Source organism: Uranotaenia lowii, chromosome 2, assembly GCF_029784155.1.
Source record: "Uranotaenia lowii strain MFRU-FL chromosome 2, ASM2978415v1, whole genome shotgun sequence".
NCBI classification, from domain to species: domain Eukaryota; kingdom Metazoa; phylum Arthropoda; class Insecta; order Diptera; family Culicidae; genus Uranotaenia; species Uranotaenia lowii.
The window spans coordinates 128,528,986-128,544,640 of NC_073692.1; the positions used below are offsets into that span (position 1 = coordinate 128,528,986).

The 15,655-nt window shown below is 37.7% G+C and overlaps 1 protein-coding gene across 1 annotated transcript in view; it reads right to left on the reverse strand.

The window, feature by feature from the left end:
- The window catches only part of LOC129740939 (thioester-containing protein 1 allele S3-like), an 89,899-nt gene that overhangs the window by 53,968 nt on the left and 20,276 nt on the right, over nt 1-15,655 (reverse strand). Inside the window, exons 4-6 of the mRNA XM_055732591.1 lie at nt 15,289-15,622; nt 7,945-8,225; nt 4-101 (exon numbers count right to left, since the gene is read on the reverse strand). Of these exons, the coding sequence (XP_055588566.1) occupies nt 4-101; nt 7,945-8,225; nt 15,289-15,622 (713 nt within the window). The remainder of the gene's footprint in view (nt 1-3; nt 102-7,944; nt 8,226-15,288; nt 15,623-15,655) is intronic.

Below are 15,655 nucleotides of genomic sequence, written 5' to 3' on the forward strand. Positions count from 1 at the left end.
TACCTGGTCTTAGGCTTCAAATTAACATGAATAAACTCTTGACTTGACGAACTGGCAATATTGATTGTGGTCACGATATACGATTTTCCTTCATAGTTAACCTGTATTCAATGAAAAATCAATCCAGATTATCATCAATTCAAAACCAAAAAAAAAAATAACTGGGATGGAATTTAGTAGGGAATAACGGGGAACAATGGGAACAAGACCACTGCAAAAATTGACTTTTTATTTCCATATGCTTCTTCGATCAGTGTAAAATATGAGATGATTTAATTGATTACTGAATTAATGCAACATGTTTTGATTATGTATGTAAATTTGTATAAAAGACGAAATTATTACATATACAGGGCGGGCTCGATTCTACGTTGACCCGATTATCCGATACCTCGATTATCCTTGATTTGATTATCCGTGTATTTTGACTCGATTAGGTATCCGTTCAATTTTTTTTGTGATTCTTCTTACTTTGAAAATTAATTAGAAAGCAATAATTTAGACCTCGTTTTGACGTGAATATAATAGTAAGTGAGGAAAAAAAGTTCTTCAACAAAATAATAATTTTAAGCGTTCTTATTCGTGAAGTTCAAGATTTTATTAATAATATTTCCACGCAATGGATCGATGGATGAAGCTATTTTACAAAAAGATGTCACCACAAGCGTGTAGAGCTGTCAAACCTCATGATCAGAAAAACGACTTGTGTAACATTTTATAAGGTCAAAACCGACACTCTTTGTTCAAAAAATTAATGCTCAATATTCAATCATTGCTTGTTGCTCGTGTTCGTCGTCGAAATATGCATACAAATGCCACAGTTATAGAGAAATCTTTTTTTTCAGTTCAAGTCTGATATATTGTATCGGGCGTTATCATGGACCCATTCGATATTTAAAACTTTTTAAAAAAATAACACATTATAGTTTTATGTTTGAGAAATCACTATTATGTGTTTACAGATTATCACCGCTGGTTTATGATTCTAATTGAATGATTAATGGTATTTCGGTGAACCATACATTCTAACAGGAAGAATATCAAATGAAAGTGACCCAAACGCCCCTCAACAGGAGAACTGATTTTTATTTTTCATTATTCAAAAATAATATACCCAGCATTTAAAAGTTTATTTCTTGAGCTTCATTTTCCATCAAAAGATTTTCAGATACCTTTTTTCGGAATTGAGTATGATGACGTTGAAATTTTAAAATTTTAGTACGAAAGTAAACTGATTTTAACAATTATTCTTTATTTGAAACATAATTTTGTCAAAAAACCAGCTATATAAAAAAAATTGCAAAATTATTGTTAAAAAGCCATATTTTAAGCATAATATAAGGTTAAAATTAATCACAGCAACTTCACGCTCAAGAATCGGTAATGGAGGTATATACTTTTAAGCGTTGTGACGTCACGAAAATTCTACCATTTTTCAGTTCATGATTCCTTTAAACGTCACATACTGTCGAAAATTGGAGATCTCATAAATTTTTGAGAAGAATTCAATGCATTTTTCAGGATGAAAATCGGATCAGAAAGTTGTGATTTGCACCTGGATAAAAAATGCGTTAAGACATCACTAAACTTGATTTCTTTTTTTCGGAAACGTTCATGACTTCTTACTTCACCACTATTATAGTATTTATTCAAAACAAGTTTTACATAACAATGCGCTTCAATAAATGAATTCAAATATCAAGTTTATAACGAAATTAAGAATCATTTTTTTTTTCGTACAAACGCGGTTATTTAAAAAAAAACTTTAAAAACAAAGGAAATTTTAAAGATTAACATTTTCTATCGAACAAATTCATAAGACTTTAAAGGAGAATAAAGTTCTCATCAAATTAGATATTTTAAAAACGTGTCCTTTTTTGAAGCTTCCACACTTCCACCTGAAAGAATGTTGTTAGAAAATCCAAATCGAACCCCGTATTCACATTAAATTCCATGAAGAGACTTTTGACTGTATAACAAAATTAAAATATGAAGGTACTAGCACAGGGTCTTATTTATTATCTTAAAATTAGTGCCAGATTATACTACGAGAAGGGGTCGCGCAACAAACCTTAAGTTTGTAAAGAATTGAGCGGAATTTGTTCGGAATGAACAAAAAAACTTTTTAAACAGTTTTTCACCAATAGTATTGGTCCTTTTTAACCGATTTTTCTTTTAAATTCAGTGTTTTAAAGCTTAAATTATGACAATATTGTTATCATAAAACAGTTATTAAGCTTCAAAAACAGGAGTAAAAGCGTCGATTGACGATCATTCATGTATTTTTTGTAATTGACCCATAAGAAGTTTATTTTTGATACTCAATATATTTTTTTTACGAAAGCTATGTGAATGACTATAACGAAAACAAATCATCCGATAGGGACTTCAGAAATTGGTGCAAAACTGGATATTCATGTTTTTTCCAAGAAAAATTTCTCATAATTCCATATAAGTTTTAGGCTTATTGCGCCATCCATTTTCGTGATCCGATCCCCCAAATTTAGCACTGGACTTTGTGCTAGGCCTGGGATCTATTTCAGCTTTTCATAAGTCGGCTGATTCAGGCCCTCTAGTGTCCATTACCAAACTTTTAATAGATCGCAGGATTTTGAAATTATCATTTATTTTTCCTTTCCTTTGCAATTAAATTTTGAAAAGATTTAGAAACATATTTCAACGCTTTTACAAATAAATATATCCTAGCATAAGTTTTTTTTTAAATTAATATTCACATCATCGCACAAATAAATTTTTAATAAATTTGATGTGCGCAGTGTTTCAAACCTTATCTGTTCATATGAGCCATTTAGATTCAATTCTCTTAATTTTTTGGGTACAAATTGATCGATTTCATCACCAAATCACATTATTGGTTGAGTTCTTGAGCATTTTTAGTAAATAAAGCGTAAATTTCGAGATTATTCTTTGATTTATTTCACGTAGCTGACCATAAAATTTCGTGACGTCACAACGTTTTGCAAAACCTTTCTTTAAAAATGGCGCGTTGTGACGTCACGAAACTGAATCACTCTAAAATATATTTCACTCAACATTTGAAAAAACCGAAAACTGCGATTTTTTGGTTGTAATGAAACGATGCTTTTCAAAAATTTTCATAAAATTTGATCGAATAGAAGAGCAGAAAAATACGGTTTTGTAAAAAAACTGAAAAGCGAAAAAAAGGCGCGTTGTGACGTAACGATTTTTTTGCTCAGATTTTGAAAACTATTTGTTCAATAAAAATACTTTTGATTTCAAATTTGAAACGAATTAAATTTTGAACTTAGGCGATATAATTTTTTCCAATGTGCGATATGAACTGTAAAATCTACAAAAAATATGCCAAAAAATAAATGCTTCGCAAACGTTGTGACGTCACGCTGGAATGGGTCAAGTAATGAAAATTATAGATGGATAGATTAGATTAGGAAGCATGAAAGGTGTTGAAAATGAGCCAAGAGCGTGATTTCAGAAAACTTCTTACCGCACAAGACCATTTGTCCCGCACCGTATTATTGTCTAGAAGAAGCAAAGTCGATAGGCTGACTTTGCATTGATCTATAAGGGTTTATACGGACGATAATATTGGTGAAAAGTTGGCCTCAGCCATAATCTCAAATTTTTATTTGCTGGCGGTCTCACCAGTGATGCTATTTAGGTGCGTAATTAAAATCAGTATTTGCTTGTTTTATTTAAACTAATTATAATATTTTTGAATTGATAAATTTTTTTAACTATCAACAGATGAACGTTTGAATTCATTACGGAGCGTCCCTAAATGGATGAAGATAAGCCATCTTTTGCTAAAGGGTGATACGGTAAAAATTTGGTCAAGGGAAAACGCGTGTAAATCGGAGAAATCGTTTATTTAAAAAATCAAATTAAATTTCTTTTCCAAGTTTAATTAAATAAAATCCAGGAAAAATATTTAGTTACGCTTCCGCTTTTCCAAATCCGAATTGCCGGGTCTTACGCTTAACCCCTGCCATCAGAATTTGTACAGCCACCTTGTCCACCATCTTCGTCGCAGGAAGCCAGTTTGCCTTGAACTGCTGCTCGTCCTTAGCAGTTTCTTGGTCTTCTTTAGGTTCCGCTTGACAATAGCCCAGTATTTCACAATTGGGCGGAGCTCTGGCGTGTTGGGAGGGTTTTTGTCCTTGGGAGCCACCTGCACGTTGTTGGCGGCGTACCACTCCATGGCCTTTTTACCGTAATGGCAAGATGCCAAATCCGGCCAAAGCAGTACGGAACAACCGTGTTTCTTCAGGAAAGGCAGCAGACGTTTATTCAAACACTCTTTCACGTAAATTTCTTGGTTGACAGTCCCGGAAGCTATGAAAATGCTGCTTTTCAAGCCACAGGTATAGATGGCTTGCCAAACCAGATATTTCTTCGCGAACTTTGACAGTTTCATGTGCTTGAAAATATCTGCTACCTTTCCCCTTCCTTTTGCCGTATAAAACTCCTGTCTCGGGAGCTGCTTGTAGTCGGCTTTGACGTAGGTTTCGTCGTCCATTACCACGCAGTCAAATTTCGTCTGCATCGTCGTGTACAGCCTCCGGAATCGCGCTTTTGCCGTCGTATTTTGTTTATCATCGCGATTTGGAGTCACTACCTTCTTGTAAGTCGATAGTCCGGCTCGTATTTCGGCTCGATGCACGGTTGTAGACGATACACCCAGCTTATTTGCGGCATCTCGGTGAGAGAGGTTAGGATTTCGCTTGAAACTACCGGCAACTCTCTTTGTCGTCTCAGCGGCTTCCGGCTTTCGAATTCCCCCCGATCCAGACTTCCTAGCCGTCGACAAACGTTCCCCAAACACTTTAATTACATTTGTAACGGTTGATTTGGAAACTTTTAGCGATTTTGCCAGCTTTGCGTGCGAATAGCTCGGATTTTCGCGATGCGCGAGCAAAATTTTGATACGCTGCTCTTCTTCCTTGGACGGCATTTTGACAACTGAAGAGTCAATTCCAAAATCAAAATAGGAGCAACATTCTACTCACATACACCTTAAAAATGAGTTCAGGTTTTTAAATGCAAAAATGAAAGAAATAATTCAAGTTGATATTGACCAAATTTTGACCGTATCACCCTTTAATGAATTTCAAGGTGAATTCAAAACAACTGAAATACATTTTCATGTACTGCTTGATAGATTAAAAAAGAGATGTTTATAACTTTTAAACGATTGCAAAATTATTCACTGTTACAAACAAGTAAATAAATGAAAGCCCCGTCTATGTTGATTTTGAAAATAATCGCCTACATGCTCTGATTATTTAAAACTTATCCACATAATTCGCTACATCATTTAAGTGTGAGATACAGTAAGTTGTTATTTTGTTCAGATAAATGATGCGTTTAATATCACATTCGAATAGAAATCTACGGGAAAGTTGCAAATTCTCAGTACTTATGAAAAGGTTTTTCAATAACAATGCAATTAAAAAATTATAATCATTTTCCAAATATAAATGCACTTGGCACCCCTGAACACCCAAAAAATCAAAACACGAACATCTGTGTATCGCTTTTCCACAGGGCGAATTTGTCGATATTAGTACCGAAAAATCGCGTTTATCGTGCGCCCTTTTCAAAAATCAACTCTATTCTCCCATGGTTCGAGGTTAGGGCTGAGGCCTCCTGCTAAGGTGGTGTTCGTGTAGAACTGTCAATATATACTAATACCCCGCATTTTTCGGACAAAATGAATTGTACGGCCGGCTCAAGCGAAGTTTTCTATTACGAGTGCTGGTTCGATCGATGTGTAAACTGTTTTCGGGTTTTCGTTGTTTGCACGACAGAGCTACTACTTTATTGGTATTGTATAGATCAATGCAAAGTCAGCCTATCGACTTTGCTTCTTCTAGACAAAAATACGGTGCGGGACAAATGGTCTTGTGCGGTAAGAAGTTTTCTGAAATCACGCTTTTGGCTCTTTTTCAACTCCTTTCGTGCTTCCTAATCAATCTATCCGTCTATAATTTTCATTACTTTCATTTGATATTCTTCCTATTACAATGTATAGTTCGCCGAAATGCCATAAATCATTTAATTGAAATCACTGTTATAAATTTCAATAATGAGCGTTGCCTGATTTCTCAAGTATTGTTGAGGTCCATATGTCCGATTTTCGTAAAATTGCTGTATCCCATTCGGGCCATAAATATTTAAGAAATGTAAAATTGAGTGAGATAACTTTTTGCAAGGTGCCCGCATGAATCAGTATTATGCAATGACTATTCCCATTATCTTCTTCCCAAGACACCCAAAAGATTACTTCTATAGTTTTGGATTATTAATGTAAGATAAGGCTTTTCATTTTTTCATGATATGGAATCGTTTGGACGCACTTTACGATACAGGGAACGGGTCGTTAAGTAGAGTAACCATTCATTTTTTTTGCTTTTTTCTACTCGTTTTGAAGCGAGTGGGATGATACGTGGAATCTTTACTAAATGATCGTCTTATAAGAAAAAAACGATACAGCATTTCGTGTAGTTTTGATTAAAAGATTACAATTACGAAACAAATTTTCGTTTATTTATTCATATATTATTTTACACTTTTTATAAAAATTTTATAAAAAAAAAACTCCATACGCGAAGATAGCGTGTGCTGCTGCGCCTAATTATTCTTCGGTGACGGAGAGGTACATCAACCGGGAAACTGGCTAGTGGTGCTGTTGGTTACACATCGTATCTTTTCCGGCCACCATTGTTAGAGTTCGCTATCGTCTTCCTCCGCTGATATTTTGCCGGTTTGGTCTCGTGGCCACCTGCAGCCGTGCTTCCATCGACCTCGCCTGAATCTTCCGGATGTTCAAGAACCGTTGCATCTTCTGGATGTGCCATTTTGCGGTGCTTTTGACAATTTTCCGGTATCCACATTTCCTTTGAATCTATCGGTGCGCAAAAATAAAATCAATTTTAATTAACATTTTCTTCTAATTAAAGAGGTTTTCACTTACCTTCATCAGCACCTGTCGTCTGGTCGTCCCCGAATGCTTCCGCGTAGATTTCGGAGGGTCCAAAAGCTACCTCCCTCAATTCCGAAACACAAAACGAAAAGCTTGCGCGCTTGGCCACGTTTTTTGACGTGACAGCAGAAAATTCGATGCGCGTTGCAAAAATAATCTTTTTATTCCCGAGATGATTAATCTAATCTTTCCAAAATAATTTTTTATCATTTCGGCGTGTTGCAATAATAATCCATTTATTCAAAGAAGTATTAATCGTATCTTTCAAGAATGATATTTCATCCGTTCTAGCGGAGGCACATTTAGCCAAAACGCAATGTGAAACGTTACTATTAATGTAATCAGAACCGAATAATACTGAAGATTCAGCATATCGTATTTGACTATGCGGGTGATCATCATATTAAGAAAATATTGGGCGGAACGAAGAATCGAGTTCTACCTGTAAATACATCTAGGAAATTCTTACAAAAATGAAATGATATTTGTCTTTGTTAGTTGGTTTTACCTATTTTTAAACATCATTGTTTGCTAAACTGAGAAGAAGTTAAGTATATCAAGAAAAAAAATTGTAACCTTTTTAAGAATAAAAATCTGAATTCATGAAAATGTATTTAAAAATGGCAGCATATGCATGTTAGAGATTTCAATAATTTCATGAAATGTTTTCGCCAGGATTATAAAAACCAACTAATTTACTGACTATGCAAAGCAATTATTTGCATTTTTTTTATTTTCATCCTACCGCTCAACAGCTTTGAAATAAGCAGCATTTTGTTAGTGGTTAGTGATTTGTTCATAGAAAATGCACTGCAGGTAATAAGGAATATTAACTATTTTTATTTTCGATATGGGTGGAATTATTATTTAAACACTTTTTTTTGTTGGTTTGGTCTTAAGAGGAATTGAAGTATTAGGAGCGGTTATGTTTAAGCAAAATGAATACAAAATTGATTTACCTCAACAACCAGCCAACTACCGATCAAATCCCGCGGTGTATAAGTTATCAATGAGTTACCCGATCCATCAAGCTTTTGAGGTAGTTTAACTTCGGAATCTCCTGAACGCATTATTAATTCGAAATCGTTTCTACCTCGATTAGCATTTCCTAATATATCTCGTATTTTTATTTCGAAAGAATATGGAATTCCTGGTCGAATAATTTTTTCCGATGACACCAGTGTTACCTTATACGGATACTCATAAAATTTTATTTCGTGATCGATTGTCACCGTAAGATCTGTAAAAAAAAAACTATTTTTATGAAAATTGGTATTACACGAGGTTTCAATTGGGTACTTCGATATAATTTTTGAATACATCTAATTTTTAGTTTTACTTGCGATTTTTTGTTAAGCATGATTCTTATAATCGCCGTTTTTTTATAGTTCGCTAGCTGATCCCGTACGGAATTCGTTTCACTAGAAACTTTGAAAATTTCATAACATAAGGTGTTATTTGATGAAAGAAAAAACTCTATATTCGTTTCACTGATATTCGTAATCTAAATTCTAGACAATAGTTTACATTCATATTTCGTTACTAAACTCATTCAAGGCCGTCAAAACAAGAAGAGGAGGAGTTTGGCTCCCACCCTCCCCCCATTAAGATTTGTTACAGTTTAAATTTTCAGTTCAAGAATAGTTATTTGGTAATGATAGCTAAGTTGAATATTTCTGAATCCAGAATGGTACCGTAAACTTTGAACATGATTTTTTTTTGCAGATAACTCTAGTTTACAAAATAAAAGAAAAATCATGAACTTTATGATTCGACCTATATTTTTAATGTGTAATCGGGCGCTGAATCAGAAAATGAAATTCAAACAAATCGCAGTGGAACAGTTTTTGAGTTATTTGTTTTGGAATTTTGGAAAAATTAAAAAAGAACTTGTACTTAGATTGAAATATCTTGGACTACATAAAAGTAATTTGATACCGCTTTTTTGCATATTCTAGGTGAATAAATTTGCTATCGACCATTTGAACACCATTTTTGCGTATGATCAACAGTATTGTTGATATCAGTGATTTTATGATAGAAATAATTATAAAAAAACGCATTTTTTAGAGAAAATTTTGCTTCCGCGAAAGCTTTAGACTCGATGATAACATTTAAACAATCTGATTTTCTATTGCCCTTTAATGCCAATTCAAAACACAGATTTCAAGTGGTTATTTATCAATATAGGTTGAAAATTGAAGAAGTTATGGCTACTTTATCATAACAGTAATTTTTGCATTTTTGAATAATTTAACGAACCGCAAATCTCACTCGCTCAAAGTCAAAATTATTTATTAGCTTACCAGAAGGTCCCATGACAAATTTCAGAAAGATCTGACCATAGGGAGGGGTTGCTTGAGTCTCAAACGTGAATAGGATTCTAAGGTATTTTGCCCGGGAGGAACAAACAATACTGGTTTCTCATCAATAACTTTTTTCTTCACTAGCCGATTGTTTTTTATGGTTAATTTTCTTAAGGCCCAAATTGAGACAAATATTTCACCTGAAGACTGCAACACGATTTGAATTATGAACCAATGCCAAGGGTTCGGTTGAGATAAAGAGAAGCTGAAGCTGAATAGAAGATCATTAAGACTTGTTTTGGAACTTGAAAGTATCAATAAGAACTTAAATTTTGAGTTGCATAGAACGTACTTCATATGGAGCTGAGTAAGCGTTTTTTTATGGGACTTTTGGTTGCTTGGGAATGGATATGTGAATTTTCGAGTTCATTCAAATCGCGCAGGGGGGGTTTGGCAAGGTGATGGTCTATCCTGTCTGATATTCAACGTGTCGCTAAAAGATTTTTTTCGACGAGCGGTGGGCGATATGCTGAGTTCACGATTTTCAACAGATCCAGTCAACTTAACTGCTTTGCCGACGACAAAATCAAGCGAGGTCACTCAGGCATCAGAATTTGACCATTCCTTAAAATGGAATAAGGTTAAGTTGAAAAAATGTGTAACGAAAAGCGTCACGTTCAAACGCGTGGGAATCAATGTATAGAGTGTGTGGCGCTATATTACGATATGCACAGAGGTGCATTCTAATGATGTAAGCGATTACACGATGTTTACATGTTTCCTATCGACTATTCCCCCGTACGTCAGATCTTTCCTCTTCGCCCCCTTCGCCGTAAGAGCCCTTATCGCGGAACACCGTATCGGAATATTCTGCGCCGTAAGAACCTCGGGGCCAATGATAGTCTGGACTAGACCCCACATTTGGCGATCCTGCTGGATGTTCAGTTTACGTTTCAATAATCTTCAAAGTTTTCCCTGTCAAACTCTTTTAGAGTTACATTTTCCGGCAATGCACTTCCTGATTACGTTGCGATCGGGAAGGTTCGTCTACCTGTGAGACTTTATGTGCCTTCGGTCATGTTCTGCCAGAATTGCAAGCAGTTGGATCATACGTACGTTGGATCGTTGCAATCAGACACGCTGCTCTAAGTGCGGGGAGAAGCATGCGGAAGCTTCGTGTGAAATACAAGCAGTAAGGCGAGGAATCTCATGCTCTATTGCTCTCGGCGTGTCCGAAGTACATATCGCACCGGGAAAAAATCAAGACTTCTTTAAAAACTCGCTCTAAAAATCATATAGAGACATGCTGATGAAGCCTTTGCCAATCGTTTCAGAGAACCAGTTTGGCCTTCTGAGTGACTATGAATCCGAAGGGGAGAATCCATGTGAAGGAACATCGACTTGGCCATCTTTAAAAAATAATGTTTCACAGGTTCCACAAAGGGAGTTCCTTCTCAGCCTCCAACGAGACCGGTCGCTTTCGTGTTCGGTCCTCGTTAAACAAAGGCTATTGTTTTTCGAACTAAAAGTATAAAGTGAGAGTGGCGCGATGAGTCCGTCACCGGGTGAACCCCCCGATAGGACAATACCAACATGGATGGATCCACAGAACCTGCACGGACGTTTATATTACTTGACCCTGAAAGCTGCAGATGGATATAAACTTCCACAAAACCCATTTTTGATTGGGCGATCCGTGGAGCAAAAAGCGGGAGTAAAAATTGACGGCGCGTTCTTCGAGAAAAAACATGAGTGGTATGTGCTGAAGTGTAGGAGTAAAGAGCAGGTTAAAGAATTGGCAAAATTAACTTGTTTGACTGATGGCACTCCTATCATTATCGGACGCCATCCCAGTTTAAACAAACGCAAATGTGTTGTTACTTGCCACGAAGCCCTAGAAATGGAAGAAAAAGTGTTGTTGGATGAGTTGTCGCCCCAAAAAGTGATTGACGTACGCAGAATAACCAAAAAAACGCCCACTTGAATAATTGGTACATCTACACTGATACTAATTATCAGTAGCAGAGATGCCATTCTCTGCCGAGAAAAACGGAGAACGGAGAAAAAAACACCCCCGTGCGATAGTTGCAAATCACCCGGGTGAGATTTTTCGATCCTCTCCACACATTATTCGCACCCCGGTTTCGAAAGCCACACACACCTAAGTTTAATAGCTCCGGCGTGCGACGATTTGTCACTGTAGAGCACCCCGGTGAAAACACAGAACCCACTAGTTGAAGCCACCAAAAAGCAAAGACAAAAACAAACACGACGGTGTGCATAATAATAGCATCAACAAACGATGAATGTTTCGGGCGAGTGGTTCAGCTTCGTATGTGTTGGTAAACGCAACAAGCCAAGCCAGCTGCCGTCGCTGTCGCTCTCCTTGGTGAAAACATTTTTTCACTGTAGTGTGTGTTAGCTCTGTCGTGTTGATTTACAGATTCTCTACAGAGGTTCGGTTAAAAATCTCTGCGGTGCGTTTCAGAGAATCTCTACCGAGAATCGAAAACCGAGCACATCGGTGATTCTCGTTAGAGAAATTGCAAGCCTGATCAGTAGTACCGTCATTCCGGAATTTATCCACTTTGGATTTCTCCGAGTGCGAACTCGGTTATACTACCCGCTGCCCCTACTGTGTAGGAACTGTTTAAAGTACGGACACACGAAAAAGAATTGCACCAGCCCTCTTTCGTGCAGTAAGTGTAGTTCACAAAACCATAACAGCGAGGACTGCAAGAATCACCCATTCTGCGGGAATTGTGAACAAGAAGGCCATTCACCCATTAATCGAGCATGTGCAATCTGGCTAGCCGAAACAGCAGCAATAAAAATTAGCACCGAGAAGTACATCTCAATTGCCGCCGCCCGAAAACTTATCCAGCAAACCAACAGCAAACAACCAACATTCGCCAGCATTCTAAAGACGACGGACGAGCACCAACCTAAAACAAAGGACAATAGAAATTCGCAACCAACAGTCGAGAAACAACAGACCGAAGAAAAAAACCAACAGCAGCAGCCAACACAACAGAAGCGGACAAACCAACAGACTGCAAACCTCAAACCAGCCTCTCCTCCTCGGAAACGAATTACCCCTCAACCCTCACCGGCTCAATCATCGGACGAGGCAGATGATCGTAGCAACACAAAAGGATCCCCCAGTACCCGATCAAGGGAACAGTTATTATTAAAAACTCCAATTCCCTCCCAACGCCCCCTTCCTTCTCCTTACCCCTTCCAACCACCCCCTAGTCTTAAGAAAACCCCTGACCCTCGGCCCACTAAAACTTTGATCAAAAAGTAAATGGCCTAATAAATTTATTTGAATTAAAAAAAAAAAAAGGTTCCACAAAGGAAACGCACAACTAACACACAACCCCGATTAGCTGCCAGCAAAATTAATAATAATAGTAAAAATCCTCAAAGTGGAAATAGTAATTCTACCCCTCCTATTCAGAGACCTCCGGGTTTTAATCCGTCCCCGAAGGACTTCCCTCCACTTTCTGGGAAGTCAAACCCCCAGGCTTCCCTTCGAATTCAGGACCATCAGTAGTTAACAGGAATGCAACAATTTCCGGAGAAACTGCATCTGATCCAACGTCGAATGGTTTTCCCAGCTTTTCGGCTGATGGTAAGATGAAATTTTCGGAAATTGTTTCTTCCATCCTGGAATCAGGACTTTGAGCGCATCATGGGGCGCCATGGCCTAGGACAGATGAGCGAAAACGGAGAGCTGTTTGTAGAATTTTGTGGCAACAACAACATGGTGATCGGTGGATCGCTCTTCCCCCATCGACCAGCACATAAGGTCACTTGGGTATCCCGAGATGGCCGAACAGAAAATCAAATTGACCACAGCCGAATTGCATCAGCCGAAAATGGAGAAGGAGCCTTCATGATAACCACAACAAACGAAGCGCAGATATTGCATCTGACCATCACCTCGTCCTTGGTGAGATACGAATGAGAGTCACGCATGTCCAGCGGCGAGAAGACAAATTCGGATGTCGATACGACGTCCGCCGTTTGAAGAATCCAGAGGTGAAAAGGGCATACGTTGACCAGCTTGAATCCCGAGCCTCGGAACTGCCGACAGATGGAACAGTCGAAGAACAAGAATCAAGAATGCCTTTATCACAACGAACCATGGTACTCTCGGTAAAGTTTGTGGAAGGCGAAGTGAATGGATGTCGGATGAAACCTGGAGGATGATCGAGGATCGGAGAAAGGCGAAAGTCGGAATTGAGCAGGCATGTACCGGGTCAGCCAAAGCAGCCACCCGCTTACGATATGGAAAAGGCAGTTAAAAGAGCTTGTAGACGAGACAAGAGAGCCTGGACAAACTCCCTAGCTGAAGAGGGAGAAAGAGCCGCCGCCATTTGAGATATCCGATTATTATATGATATTTCTTAAGTCGCGAATGCCATAAAGATGGTAGAACGACTTTAATCAAAACTAAAAAAAATATGATATTTCTCGCCGTCTTAGTGGTGCAAGGACTAATTCAAGGATGCCGCTGAAAGACCGAACAGATCAGCTCAAGCGTTGGACTAAGCATTTTGAATAACTTTTCCGGGTCACAAATCATCATTTCCGGGTCACAAATAGCGATGGCCAACAGAATCCGCAGCTTGAGGCGCCAACAGTAAGTCGCATTAATTGCGTCAACATCCGCCAAGTTTGAAATGCATTTCGAGGCGCGATGAGGACTTCCTCTAAAAACCGATACAAAATATCGAGGCGTGATGAGGACTTCCGCCAAGTATGTTATGAATTTCAAGACGGGTAGGACTTCTGCCAAGATCGACGTCAGTTTTGAGGCGCGATGAGGACTTCCGCTAAGATAGTTATGAATATCGAGGTGGGATGAGGACTTCCGCCAACATCGACGTGGAATTCGAGGCGCGATGAGGACTCCAGCCGAGATCGATGTAAATTTCAAGGCGCGATGAGGACTTCTGCCAAAAACCGATATGATTTTCGAGGCGCGATGAGGACTTCCGCTGAGATCGACGTAAATTTCGAGGCGCAATGAGGACTTCCGTCAAAACGGATGTGGATTTCGAAGCGCGATGAGGATTTCGCCAAGTTTGTTACGAATTTCTAGGTGTGATGAGGACTTCTGCCAAGATCGAAGTGAATTTCAAGGCGCGATTAGTACTTCCTTCAAGTATGTTATGAATTTCGAGGATTTCCCCCCAAATTTGTTGTTAACTTTTAAGCGCAATTAGAGTTTCACTCAAGCTCTATGTCGAATAAGTGGCTCCATGTACACTTTTCACCTTTCATTCTAATGGGCGGTGACGATTCTCGGCTCCCGCAGTGCAAATATCAGATAGAAACGGGATGTAAAATGTCTAGCTGCGGCATGACGTAAACTACCGCTAAATATGTTCAAATATTTGAGAAACGCATGGCGCGATGAGGGCTTTCCGCCGGCTTTATAATAAAAATCTTCTAAGAAAGGTTGTAGCTTGAGGTAAAATACCAAGCAATCATCGAATTTTTTATTCAGCGGTCATATAGATATAGAACGATCCAAACGATAGAAGTCCGAAGATGGCAAAGTTTTTGATGATTTTGTATTTTTTTCAAAATACATAACTTTTGGATATTTTATAAATTATCTAACATAAGTTGAAAAATTTGACAAGTCTATAATTGAATAAATTAAAAAAAAAATAACTATTCGGCCTATTTGGCCGAATACTTAGCTCAACTATTCGGTGATCCAAATATTCGGCTTACCGGTTTTTCGGCGGTATTCGACGCCGAATATTTGGTACATGCCTAATCACTTTATTCATCTTTTCGTCGACAAAACCAAACAAAATGCTAAAAATTCGACCATTTACTCGGACCTGATAAGAAAACTGCACGTAGAGCAATCCGTGTTGCCAATCGATCTGCATGAATTAAAATTGATATTTTTGATTTGGAGCTCTTAAAAATACATGTTTTAAATATTTTTGGGTTATGTAAAGATCATCTTACTGGTGAACCTTTCCATTACGGTTATATTAGCGTACACAGCTCTATAGTCCATATCTTCATCTAGTTGCAATTCCTCATTTAAGGTGAATTCCACAGTAGTTGCACCGTTGATTAATCTTTTCAAACTAAATTCAGGTTTCTTGTACGTTTGATCTTCTAGTTTCAAATACAGAAGCACTTCTACCGTTCCGTCTACTGGTTCACCGAAGGTATAAGTTGCTTCAATTGCAACCTCTATTTTCTTGTCATTCAACAGTAACACCTTTGGATTATACGCTTTTACATAAAATTTCGGCAAAATGTACTCCTTCACATGGAACATTTTTACAGCTTGCTGTAAAAAAAAGTAATTTTTTAATTCGAAAAT